Source organism: Rhinatrema bivittatum, chromosome 8 (genome assembly GCF_901001135.1).
Source record: "Rhinatrema bivittatum chromosome 8, aRhiBiv1.1, whole genome shotgun sequence".
Classification (NCBI taxonomy): Eukaryota; Metazoa; Chordata; class Amphibia; order Gymnophiona; family Rhinatrematidae; genus Rhinatrema; species Rhinatrema bivittatum.
In genome coordinates this window covers 139,337,243-139,350,911 of record NC_042622.1, presented here as the reverse complement: position 1 = coordinate 139,350,911, position 13,669 = coordinate 139,337,243, and the positions used below count along the sequence as shown (strand labels likewise).

Sequence of the window (13,669 nt, the reverse complement as noted above, 5' to 3'; positions counted from 1 at the left end):
CACGACATCAAGGCAGAAACAGGACAAGGAACCATCTAGACATGGCAGACCACGGGGGACCTGGATCAGGAGAGGCCACAGACAACTGTGTAACCCAATCCAAAGGCAAACAGGAACTAACAAGCAAGTCCTTATATACTGGAGGTTGTAGGCAAGTCCCTGGGAGGAGCTTGCTAGGACCGCCCACCGCTGGCCCTATAAATAAGGAGGAGAGCTGCGGGCCGGCCCCTAGGGAAGGGCGTCGCCAAACAGGAAGTCCAAACGCTGGCATGCAAGCCACAGGCAGGCCACAGGAACAGCTAGGCCCGTCAGGCCCTGGAGCAAGTCCCGGATGGAACACAGGCGAGGCCCTGGCTTCAGAGCGGCCTCTGGAGGAAGGTAAGATACCTCCTGTAGCGCAGCAACAGGGGGGATCGCAACAACTCTTGACCTTTCTGCTTCCATTTCCCTTAAGGCTATGGTGGGATGACATACAATAAGTCTTCTTTTGGTCAAGTCTGAACTAGAGCATTTATCCCTAGGCATGTGCATTAGTTTAAAATGAATTGGAAAAACAAATAGGGGCCAATATGTTTCTTTTGTGGGGTCTTGAAATGAATTGAGAGGGCCCCCAAATTAAAATAATCCTATTCATTTCATTTGTTTGAAATAGGATGATTTCTGTAAGCCGTTATAATCAATGGATTCATATAAATCATAGGAGAGCAACAGGTGTACAGTTAGGAATTGATACAATGTATAGAGCAGACATGGGTAGGATGGACATTTTGTCAAGGAGACAAGAAGGATATCATACCCTAATGAATCAATTTGCCAATCTGACTTATCACTCTGCACCGGGTACAGTGACACTGATCTTGAAGATTGAGCATGTCAGAGATTTGGTGTGCATTCCTTTCAAAGATATTGTCTGTGAAGGCGCATGCTATCTGAGCTCTCTCTGAGCTATAGGTAAACTTTTCTCAAACTATTTTTTCACTGCTGCCCATTATATAGTGTCACCGTGCCAGTCACACATTAGAGAGAAGCAGCGAGACAGCACTGCATAAAAATCTCTGTGTTTGTTGTTTGCTATTCTTTTTTTTCCTTTATAGTTGACTGAAGGCAGACTGGAGAGTTGCTTGATGAGCTGATAGAGATTTTGTGACTGCCTGGGCAGTGGGTAGTGGGCAGTGTGGGCAGTGGGCATAAAGTGAGCACAGAGGGCAGGGCAGAGACAGACTGAAGCATACCAGGTTCAGTGTCAGAGAAGTAGTGTACACAGTGTGATATTCTCTGCAGAATATCACACTGTGTGGAGAACACAGAAACAGCAGTGTTTCTGTGTTCTCCACACATACACACATCAGTGAGTCAATGAGACTGACAGTGGCCATTACAGTACCACTGACAGAAAATCAATCATGTCAGGAATAGTAAAGGCAGAGCAAATAAAGTAAATGTTTCCAGAATTGGCCAGGTTGGCACCGGCAGTGCCAGCAAGAACCAAAAAAGTAGTTCTGCACCTAAGTTGAAGCGGGATTTCTTCTGGACTAACAAGGCAGCAGAAGCCAGCTCTTTCAAAAAGAAACTGACATATGGAGATGATCACGTGCCACTGCAGAGTGTGGATGACACTAGGCATATTTCACTCCCTTCTGGTTTTGAAAAGAGGGAAAGAGTGGCAGCAGACCATTCGCAGGCAGAGAGGAGCCGCAAAGAGAAAGGGGTAGGAGAACAGGAATGCCTCAAAACACCAGCATGCACTTCTTTCCTCATTAGAATGATGTGGTGAAGACAATATTTTCCTACATTGATTCAGACAGAGAGTCTTTTCTTGGCTTGTCTGAATCAGAAGATATTGTAGGTATTCTGGAAGAGGAATATTTGGGAGTCATATACAGTAGTGTCTTAGCATCATCCAGTTCATTAATGCGGGAGAAAGAACAAAATGAGGATAGTACTGAAGAGCAGGCAGCAAAGGTAGGAATGCAACTGATGCCTCTGCCACTGTTCCTCAGAGTCCACCCCTCTACCTCAGCTTCATGTAGAGAAGGGATAGCGGAAGAAATCCGTGATCTGGAGCCGCTTCAAAATTAGGGAGGACCCACGCTTTATGAAGTGTAATCACAGTTGAGGGAAGCAAAAGGAGGACCTGGCAAACATTGATATGCACTATCACCTGCAGAAACAGCACCCACTAGTACTGGCATCTGGGGAGGGTGGAAGTAGTAGTAGTAGCCTGGGGACCGCTTCTTCCAGTCAGGGGAAAGTGATGGAAAAAGGGGAGGACTGTTCCCCAAGCTGTTCCTGTACCCTCGACCCCTTCCAGCAGTCAGGTGGCAGGCCAGCAGCCCCCTGCCAAGTGTCAGAAGCAGCAACCTACCATGGAGGAAATGGGGTAGTATTCGACAGCAATGTCCCAGGGTAGGAGACAGGCAACAGTCAAAGTTATAACAAGGAGCATTGCTGAAATGATTGCTCTTGATAACCAGGCCCTGCAACTAGTAGAGAATTAGGGCTTTCTGCATTATACAAAGCTGGCATTCCCACATTACAAAGTCCCCTCCAGGACCACCTATAGTAAGGTGGTCATCCCCAGCTTGTACAAACAGTGCCTTAGTTGCATCCAAATGCTTCTCACTAAGGCAGAGGGGAGTAGTATGCATTTCACCACTGACAGCTGGACCTGCATGAATGCTACACTCTGGTGGGATCTGGCAGAGGCAGGGGGCAGGCAGCAGCAAGAATGGAGTAACAAGATGCAGGTGGGCACACTCAGACATAAGAACACAAGATATGCCATACTGGTTCAGACCAAGGGTCCAACAAGCCCAGTATACTGTTTCCAACAGTGTCCATTCCAAGTCACAAGTACCTGGAAAGTATTCAAACATTAAATAAAATAATGCTGGCAACAAGCAATAGCTATTCTCTATTGATTAATAGCAGTTTATGGATTTCTCCTCCAGGAACTTATCCAAATCTTTTTTAAACCCAGCACTAATTGCCTTAACCACATCCTCTGAAAATGAATTCCAGAGCTTAATTGCGAAATTGAGTGAAAAAGAATGTTCTCTGATTTGTTTTAATTGTGCTGCTTGCTAACTTCATGATGGGCCCCCTAGTCACTGTATTATCCAAAAACGAACTTGTCTTGTGAGCTTTTATCAGTATGGTTACAACTGATGCAGCTGGAGCCAGAGTCAGTAAATGTATGCTTGCTGCCTCCAGACTCGCAGCGTCTGGGCTTCTCAGACATGAGGCTTAGCTGAAGTTTTGCTTGCTTCTTGTCGCAAATAGCTGTAGCAGCTTAAATCTTTCAATCTCTTGGCTAGACTAAGACTGTTCTAATCGCCTTACCTTATCTTCTTTTTTTTTTTTTTACTTTGTTTAGCAGGAATGAAAACAAGGCATAGCCATTTGCCAGATATAGTGGCACTGTTAAAGAAGGCAACTCTTAGAGAAGACGTTTACTTAAGATCGGAAGTATTAATGATCTTTGCTCTACCAAAACCCTGTTGTGGGGAAGGGAGTAATAATTAATGTATTGGCTCGCTTCAGCAACCCTCAAATTGAAGCATGGCCAAGAACTTTAAGATGAATACTTTGTTTTTAAAATGTCTTTATTAAAATACATTTCTTTGGCAAAGAAAAGTATTTAAACAATTCTGCTGCACCACCAGAATGTCTACTCATCAGCTGGAGGCAGAAAGTACTGGATCATTAGGTTCCGAGCACGTCAACTAGTGGTAGTGATGTCATATTTAAAAAAAATAATAATAATAATAATTCTGCTTCCATCAGCTGGGAGTGGGAGGGAACCCCCAGCTTTCTGGACTGGTGTATCAGAAAGGCAAAAAAAATTCTAAATTCTTTCCTATGCCCAAGTTTCTGGGCCTAGCTAAGTTAAAAATAGTATCACACTTGTATTTGCATGTGCTCACATATGTTGGCATGAGTAACAGCAGGCCCAGTTTTCATCCTGCCCACCACCCACAGTTTGATTTACCAACCCATCCTGAGTTTTTACAGAGTTCACATATTTGCTAATCCATGACTCATGAGATCAGCACACTGCTTTATGGATCATTTACAGCGTATTGCCATTTGTAATTAGGGTGTATAATGTTCTTACCTTTGGTTTACCCAAGAAATCCCTGGATTTTAGCTGCTCCACTTCCTGCTTACGAGGCCGAAAAATTTCCCCTTGTGGTACCTGCAGGGGCTCCAGGAGGAGATGATTCTACAGGTGAAACGAAAGACAAGTCCCGAGTTTTGTACTCCAGTTTTACTAGCACATGCACTTCCTAGAACAACTCTGCGTCCCTCATACCTAAGGCGAACAAATAGCTCTATGTCTCAAGAGACAGACTGAGTCAGCCTTGATTTTATCCACCCAGCATCTAGGCACGTATTTCAGTTTCTCAAGACAAGCAGTACTATAAATCTGTAGATGCCAATAGGGCGGAACCATAACTGACTCAGCCATGACATGAAACCATGCTGCCGCCTTATCCATACCTAACTGTAGTAATGGCTAAAAAAATATTTGTATCTAATCTTTGTTGCTTTCTTTTTCAATGTTTCCTTTAAGCTGCCTGGGGGTCCCAGCCACTGTTCTAACCACCTGGTGCTGCTCCAGCTGCTCCGGCCCTACAAATAGTTCACACTGCAAGATGGCTGGGGAGGCAGTTAGAGTACTGGCGGAAGTCCCCTGCGCAGCCCAGAAAGAACATGGCTCGCTGTCTCAGGGCTTGGCTTCTTGCTCTGTACTTCCCCGTTTACCCTTTTTTCTGTTCTCTCTATTCTTAGGTTCCCTTCTTTGTTTTCTATTGCATCTTTTTCCATCCTCCTTCACGCTGTCTCATTTCTGCTTGGATGTCTTTTTCCTTCAGTCCTTTGCATTTATTGTCCACCTATTTATTGGTGTAAAATCTCTTTGCCTCCCACTGTCTCTTTGCATCTCCCTCTTCTTTCATTTTGATGTTTTCCTTCCTCTAGTCCATTTTATCTCCTGCTTTTGTTCTCCTTTCTCTGTTAATCTTGATTTCTGTGTGTCCCTTCTCTCTTTTTCTGTGGCTTTCTCTCTAGCTGTCTTATTGATCCCTTCTCTCCCTTCTCTCCCTTTATCCCACATCTCCATAGCTCCCTCTCTCTCTTCATCTGCACTCCGTGGCTCTCATTCCACCTTTTATGCATCTTTCTTTTCTTGTACCCTCTCAAGAAAACAAAGAATCCTGCCTTACCTGCATTCTCTCTGGAGCAGCATAAAAACCCCTGCCTTATACTTGCACCTTCTCCGCCTTTCCTGCAGCTTCCCCAGCAGAGTATGCAGACTCTTGCCTAACCTGCATCCTTTCCAGAGCAGCATACAGACCCCTTTCTTACCTGCACCCTCTCCAGAGCAATTTCCAGACTCGGTTTTTGTCTTTCCAGCTTTTCAATAGCCTGTTCCAGTGTCTCTCTTGCCAGCTGCCACTGTGCAAGGTGACAATGAACAGCTGCTGTGTTATACAACACCTGCAAAGAATAAGATAAGGAGGAGACCCTGTAAATCAGCCACCCAGCCAACACCTATTACTGCCCTATTAATGCAGCAGGATTTAGTGCCCTCCGTTGCCACTCTTTGGACACAATTTTCATTCAGCCTGCAGAGCTGCAAACTCCTCACGTGCTTTTAACATGTGTACTTTTCACATATGTTCAAAGACAATCTATCCGTGTTGTTTCTCTTTGAAAATTAACAAGTGCAAACTAGGTGCACATAAAGTATCCGCCCATTTTGCACCTGCTATTTGTGTGGGCAAGGGAACGAGGGGCAAAATAGTGCTTGTACATTTAAAAATCAAATTCATGTGCGTATTTATGAACATCTACTGCTATCTGGATTGTTCACATGCAGTCCAGAGAGCACCAGTTACATGTACAGTGTGAAAATACACAGGCTTCATAAAGTCAGTAAGGGGCCATACATAATCAGATTCTGTCTGACACCAATCCTGTGCCTGGAGCAATAAGGAACCAGGAAATTAAAAAGCTGTCTAACCAGTTTAAGGTCTATGCTTGGTTGATTAGTTGCTATTTCTCTTCAGAGCCAGGGAAGATTACATTTTAAGCCTCCAATGGAGGGTGGTTTCTTTCTTGGATGTAACTTCTAGCATATCTAATCTGGGGCTGAGATGGAAGGAAATATGAGAGTTACCTCCATCCATGAAATGATTAAAACACATTCACCAAGATCAAAGCCTGATCCATAAACTCAAGATGGAAGAAAATCCAGTCTAAATCAGGGAGTGACAAAGACACACAAGAAAACACCCAAATCTGCATCAACATATCAAACAGAACAAACATGCATGCAAGCAAACATATAAATACAGACAAAACCAAACATATACATACCAGTGCCAAAAGCATATACAGCATAAATACACCTGAAAACTGCGTATGTACACACTCACACAACCAAACACACAAACGCGCACGACACACATGCACCGACAATCACAAGCATGTGAGCATATGAATATGCATACACACAAATACCTATGTATATATAAATCCACCATTGCACAGAAGTGCAGGCATATCAGACAGATGCATAAGAATGTCTGCCCTTGCACAATACTACAATTTTACCAAAGCATAAATACATATGGGCACATGGGTACCTACACATACATATAAAAGAAAGTACAGTTATTAGGATCAGACTAAAGGTCCAGTAACTAGAAGTTTTGTGATTTGTCAGGATCATGTTACTGTGAGTTTCCTTCTTTTGATGCACAATGAACATTTTAAAGGGCTGATTCATTAAGACTTTTTCCTATTCTGTGTCTATGGGAAAGTCTGATGAATCAGGTCCTATGAGGCATAGACCAATGATAATGCAGCTTTAACAATGCCCCCAAAGACATCATAGTACAAGAATAGAATGTACCATGATAAAAAAGGAGTTAGCTCAATATTTTGGTCCTATAGAATTTTATAAGCATTATAGCAGACTCCAGGGTGTATATTACAGAAATGCGATATCACTCCTGGGTACTGAAGATACTCTGGGATCTATACAATAAAAATCATACTGAAAGTGTTTAGTCACTTCGGGCCTCATTTTCTAAAGTATTGCAGGCCTGCGATACTTTAGAAGATGAGGGGCGGGGGGCCAAAACGGGGGGAGGGCCTGCGCTAGCCGGCAGCGATCGCACCGTTGCGGTGCGATCGCTGCCGGTTTTGCACCCAATAGCATCACCATAGGAGGTGTAGCTATTGGGAGCGAAAGCTGATGCGAAAAGGCACTTACCTTTTCGCTGTCCGCGGTGTCGGTGCAGAGTCGGCCCCAGTGACGCCCCGACTCCTCCTCTTCCGGGGCCGACTCCGCCCCCATTTTGGTAACGCGTGCGAAATGTCCCTTACCACGTGCGATACTTTTGGAAAATGAGGCCCTTCACTTGGTAAAATGTTTGTGTGCATGTCACGCAATCTATTTTACAAAGAGCACCCTAAGACTTTCTCTCAGTAGCATGATCTCAGTGCTAGTGTGGACTTTAACACAAAAAGGTCCATGTTAATTGCTGCAAAATGACCCAAGCTAATCATTCTAAAGTAAAAGGATCAGTTGGGGGGGGGGGGGGGAGAATGTAATTCTCTCCAGTCTATCCAAGAAAGGTTGACTCCCCCCCACCTTTCTCCCAACTGAAGCCCCTAAACGCCCCATTTAAAATCCCGATCTGCCACATTACACTCAAGACCTCCTCATTGGAGCTAGCCCACTCTCACTCTTTCCCTCCTTTTGCAAGAGTGCAGAAGGCCCCTCCAGGTTTATCCAAGACATCCATCCATCCCTCTGGAATGTGGAACCTAACGTCAAATGTGTTTCCTTTCTTTTCTGCAAGAGTGACTGGAGAATCCTACTGCTGGCATGCCACTGAACGCCGAATGACACTGCCTAGCTGGCCTTCACTACATATCAAGTGTAGTGAAGCACCATTAGACAGCATTATTTTGAGTGTGATGGTCATGCTGGCAGGAGGACTCTGAGAAAGAAAGGAGGCATCTTCAGAATGGAAGGCACCTATTCTAGAGGGATGGGTGTAAGCAGAATAGATAGGGCCTTGCGAAGTCCTAGAGAAGGGTTCGGAATTGTTATAAGGGAAAAAATTGTACGAAGGCTTCTGCATTCTTGCAGGGAGGGTTTGAAAGGAAGTGGCTTCAGAGTGGGCTTCTGCATTCTTGTAGGGGAGGGGGTTGGCAGGGGGATATCCCTAGAACTGGCATCTTCATTCTTGGGAGCGGGTTGAAAGGGGGTTAGTTAGTCTGTTTTTTTTATTTGATTTACCGCAGTTCCTTGGATACAACAAAGTGGTGAACAATCATTAAAAAATACCTAAAACAGCACAAGATAGCATTTTTAGTCCAATAAAGACCTAAATAACTCATAAATAAACAAACAAATCATATTAACATACATACCTAGTACAACAAAACACATATTAACAATAATGCAATGAGCTCTATCTCTAACAGATCAGTGTCTTAACATAATAATAACATAACAAAGAAAATAAAATCAACTCATAAATCACCTAATACCACAGGCCTTCCCAGAATAAATTGTCTCCACTTACCTACTCCTCTCAACCCTCTCGAACAATCCTCACATAAGCGACTCTCAAATTGTACTCTGTTAATAGCCTTCCTGTAAATACTGTATATAGCCCTTTGTAATTAATTTTCCTGTTCACCTCTCAAAGTTGATGTTCCCTTTCCTTCATCTTACTGCACTATGTATTTACTCCCTCCTTCCCCCCTCCCTGTTAATTGTATTTTCAATCTTTCAGTTACAATGTAAACCGGTATGATGTTTGCATACTAATACCGGTATATAAAAGTTTTAAATAAATAAATAAACACTAAAAATAACACATGAATGATCTGAAATCTATAAAATGAAGATCTAGCAGCAATGGCTAGCAAAATAGAAAATAACTTTAAAAATAAAACAATTAAGAATATTATTTCCTCAGACGTCAACAATAGCCAAAACAATCCTTAATCAAACACTGAAATAATTTTTTTTCCAAAGGATGGGTTGCATATACCCCTGAATATAGCCCAGAGGCTTGCTTAAAAATCATGCTTTAACCCCTTTGTGAAATGTGAGATAATTTTGTTCTTGTCTGGTTTCTAGAGGCAGAACATTCCTTAATTATGGGCCGATTTTTCAAGCCCTGCATGCGCCTATACCGGGAGAATTGCGCAGAAGAACCTGATGAGAAAAAAGGGGTGGGCCAGGGTGGGGCATGGGCAGGGCATGGGTGGGCCAGGACAGTGCCATTAAGTTAAAAAAAAAGATAGAAAGAGGGGTTTTAGGGGTCAGGGAGGATAGGGGAAAAGGGAGGCAGGTTAGCTAGGGGGTTTAGGAAGTTCCCTTCTAGTCCACAACTTGAAGGGAACTGGGGAAAGGCCCTATCGCGTTGCCACACACATGTACTAAAATCTCCCCCCCCCCCTTGTGCATGTGAGTCGGCAGTCGTGTGGCGCGTGCATGTTATATAATCGGCGTGTCCATGTGCGTGCGCCAGGAACCGCATGCACATGGATGTCCAGGTGTGGGTTTAAAATTAACCTTCAAAGGCACATTATAGCTGAAAGCAGTAGAGTAGGCACTTTCTAACCTAATTATGGATGGCAATGGAATATTACGACTGCCTCTGACGATTGCAATGAATCCATAGGTTTATAAGGAATAAGTAGATCTGCTAAATATAGGGCAGCAGTCCCTATGCAGGCATAGGGGCTGCCAGAGCAGGCTGCATTTTTATGAAAGGGGGATCAAGACAGGCCTTCTACATTTTTACAGTGCAGGGAGGGAATCAAGAAAACAAATATGATTTGTTAAATTGACATCCGGTTATATTGTTCCATCTGTTCTATGGTTCTATGTAAAGCCCCCCTTTCTCTGTTGGGCAGTTCATCGTTTTATGTAAACCGGAGTGATTTGTAATTCCCACAAGAACTTCGGTATATAAAAATTATAAATAAATAAATAAATAAATAAATAAATAAAGAGAGTGATTCTGCATTTTTGGGAGGGGTAGAGGGAGGTTGGAATCAGGGTAGCTACAGAGCTTCTCAAATTGTTCTGTAGTGGTTGGGATTTTGAATGGGGCACTTGGAGTCTGCAGTGGAGGAGATGGGGGGGGGGGGGGCCAAGAAGACCTTTATTTGGAAATAGGGGGATAAAATCCCCACTTCTAACCAGCCCTTTCACTTTGGTTCAGTTAGCTCTAGGGGATATTGTGCTAGCATGGCTGCTAAAAATGTTAAACTGGGTCCAAGGCAGGGGTTAACGCTTTGGTTTGTTGAGCCCATGTTACATAGTGGGTGAAGGTCTGCACACCACGCTTATTTACTGTGAGCCTGGTGTTATGGGTTCAGACCATGCACACTGGTATCCTGCCCAGGGGCTCTGATCTGGGGAGCTAATCTCATATAAACACACACAATTACTGGGATTATACCTGGGGGCTTGAACCCAGGAGCTTATACTCTATACAGAGAGCCACACACAAACTTGGATTCAGTACGTCAGGGCTCCAAGTAAGGAAGTAAGTTTATTTGAGCAATAGGAAGATAGAACAAATAAACTCATATCAAATAGAAGAAGTAATGATAGATAATAACTATTGCTAAATAGATATAAAAAGCTTCCATTTCCAAAGGATCAGCCATACCATCAGGTTCAGGGCTCTCTCTCTCTTTCTTGCTGTCTCCCCTTATATGACAACACTTGTGAAAAGCAACAGCGTTCCCTCCCTCTGAGTTCTTATCAGTTTCCAGAAACAGCTGTGCCACCTTCATTCTCTCTCTCAGGCTTTAGTATAAGTTAATTGCTAGTTTTCTTATCATAGACTTAGTTGAATAACTATATAAACACTCTTGCCTATTCATAAACATTTCACAGTGCAAGACAGTAAACAGGAGTTCACTCAGAGGTTGGCCTGTGGCCTTCAAACTAGTCTGTGCCTGGGTGAAAACTCTAAATCCATATGGCCTTTCCTCAATATACATCCTCAGCAAAAAGTAACAAAAAATGACTCCAACACCTGGTAAAGCGTAATTTGGATTTCATATGCTCTCATTTACATACTAAAATATATATTGCGATCTCACTTAAACATGACAATTGAAGGGATGCAAGGAATACTTCAATATTCAATGCATTGTGTGATGACCTTCATATAGTACTAAGGCTGCATATTGCATTCCCCTTGATGTACTGTAGTTTATAATCATCGGTCATACTTACTGATGTGTTTCCTTGTAAGTACTATTTTTAGAGCATATTTTAGAGCATATTTTCTTTTGCATATAAAACAATTATTATTTTGGAACTGCACTGGCATAACTGCTCTTACCAAGTGTTGTTTGATATTTTGTCCTCTCATGTATAAGCAGTCCTAGTACTATATGAAGGTCATCACACAATTCATTGAATATTGAAGAGTTCCTTGCTTCCCTTCAATTTTCATTTTTAAGTGAGATCACAATATATATATTGACTTGATTATTGTTACACTTGGTGGGTTCTAGTTTTTTTGTCTCATTTATATGCTAACATGAATAAGTTGAAACAATTGGAAAAATGAAAATTGACTCCCCTGTTTTCCCGTCGATAGCAGGGCTGAATTAGCCATGCTGTCATGGGATCTGTCAATCAGGCCCGGGAGGCGGAGCTTGTCAAAGCAGAGAACAGAGCTTTGCTCTCTGCTGCTGCGCGTGTGTTCCCGCGCAGGAAAGTAACGGAATCTCCTCAGTCTGTTTTTTCCTCGAGCGGGAACGCACGCGGAGCTGTTTCTCTCCTCAGGTTTAAAAAAAGAAAAAAATTAGAATGTCAAAGTCGGGGTTTAAACCCTGCCGTTGTGGCAAAGTAATGTCGGTCACGGACGGACACAATCGATGTTACCGGTGTCTAGGATCAGATCACAATCGGGAAGATTGTGATTTTTGCTCTAAGATGTCACCTAGAGCATTAAAACAAAGGGCCTATAGGCTTCAGGAACTTTTTGCCTCAAAGGACCCGTTGGAGGCTCATTCATCGCCTGGCCCGCTAACTTTATCGGCTCCATCAAAAAAGAGAAATTTGTCGTCGGATCCTCAATCCTCCACTCTGGGAGGTAAGGAGAGCACAAAACGACGAAGGCCAATGGATTCTAAGAAATCCGCAGAGCCTATAGAGCCGCAACGTACCACATTGGCGCCAGAAACCACGGCGCCGACACTTTCTGTACCTACGGCGCCGTCTGAGCGTAAAAAGGTATCGGCGCCGACAGAGAGATCGCCGCACAACCTGACTGATCGGCACCACATGGCACCGAAGAAGCCACTGCGCAGAACAGATATGCGCACGGCGCCATTGACATCTGCGCCGATGTCAATGGCGCAGATATCAATGACGCAGATGGTGCGTATAGATCTCAGAGAGATCTATACGCACGGCGCCGAAGACATCGGCGCTGATAACCCTTGTGCACACAAGACCAGAAAGATATGCGCATAACCCTACATCCGCGCATAAATCGACATTCGCGCACAGGGATACAGCCGCGCACAAGGATACAGCCGCGTGCAAGAATACAATAGCGCTTACATCTCCAGCCGCACATAACTATATATCTGCGCATACATCTGCACCTGCGCATAAATCTAAGTCCGTGCATAAATCTACATCCGCGCATAAACATAAATCCGCGCATAAATCAAAATATGCGCATAGATCTAAATCTGCGCATAAAAAGCGCAATTACTCACCTCAATTATTAAAGACTGAGTTGAAACGACGACGTTACCCTTCACAAAGCTCTTCTTCTGGAACTGATACCACAGAACGTTCATCATTTAGAAGTCAGATAGATTCATCGTCTAACGATTACCATAAGCACTCACGGCACTCTCACCATAAAAAATTGACAAAGAGAAGTGCTAAATGGGAAATAAGTCCTTCGACGTCTAAATCATCTAATAAACTACCTTCTAATACCTTCTCAAAAAGAGAGGTAATACACGTCGTTTCCTCTAACACTTCTACAGATTCAGAAAATTCAAGGAACATAGTCAATAAAACACAAAGTGAAAGGAAAATACCTAATACTTCACCTCAAAATAACTTAATGCACCTTAAAGAAGGTATCTCACAACAACAAGATGATCGTATGACAATGCCCCCTCATACAAGAGAGGCATTTTATCAATTGTCTCAGTCTTTAGCAGGTTTTTATGAAACGCTTCAGTCATCATTCAAAATGACTAATATTGCTGATGACAGTTCTCCGGAACACAAAGCACAGCTTAATAGGGAGCCGTCGGTAGAACCGCCGACATCTCCCATAATAAATCAACCACCCTCGCCAACTCATACACAGCATACATCCTTTGATTCTTCATCAATACAAACATCCCCATCATCATCTACGGGATTCCCGCTGGATCTACAGGAATAACCGCAGGAACCGTACTCCCCTCCGGAAGACCTTACATACCCAAAATTCTTAGAAAAATTGGGTACAATACTGCATCTAGAGGTCCAAAAAGAGGCAGACCCTAGGGCAGAAACCCTTGGTCTTCTAAAGATTTTTGATACTCCAGGGGAACCAACATCTCTTCCACAACAAGAGATCCTGCACTC

At 43.3% G+C, this 13,669-nt stretch overlaps 1 protein-coding gene across 2 annotated transcripts in view; it reads right to left on the bottom strand.

Annotated features, from left to right (window-relative positions):
* The window catches only part of NOXA1 (NADPH oxidase activator 1), an 81,439-nt gene that overhangs the window by 44,790 nt on the left and 22,980 nt on the right, over positions 1-13,669 (bottom strand). For both annotated transcript variants that reach the window (XM_029613513.1, XM_029613514.1), the window contains exons 4-5: positions 5,371-5,502; positions 4,118-4,225 (exon numbers count right to left, since the gene is read on the bottom strand). In XM_029613513.1, coding sequence (XP_029469373.1) covers positions 4,118-4,225; positions 5,371-5,502 — 240 coding nt within the window. The remainder of the gene's footprint in view (positions 1-4,117; positions 4,226-5,370; positions 5,503-13,669) is intronic.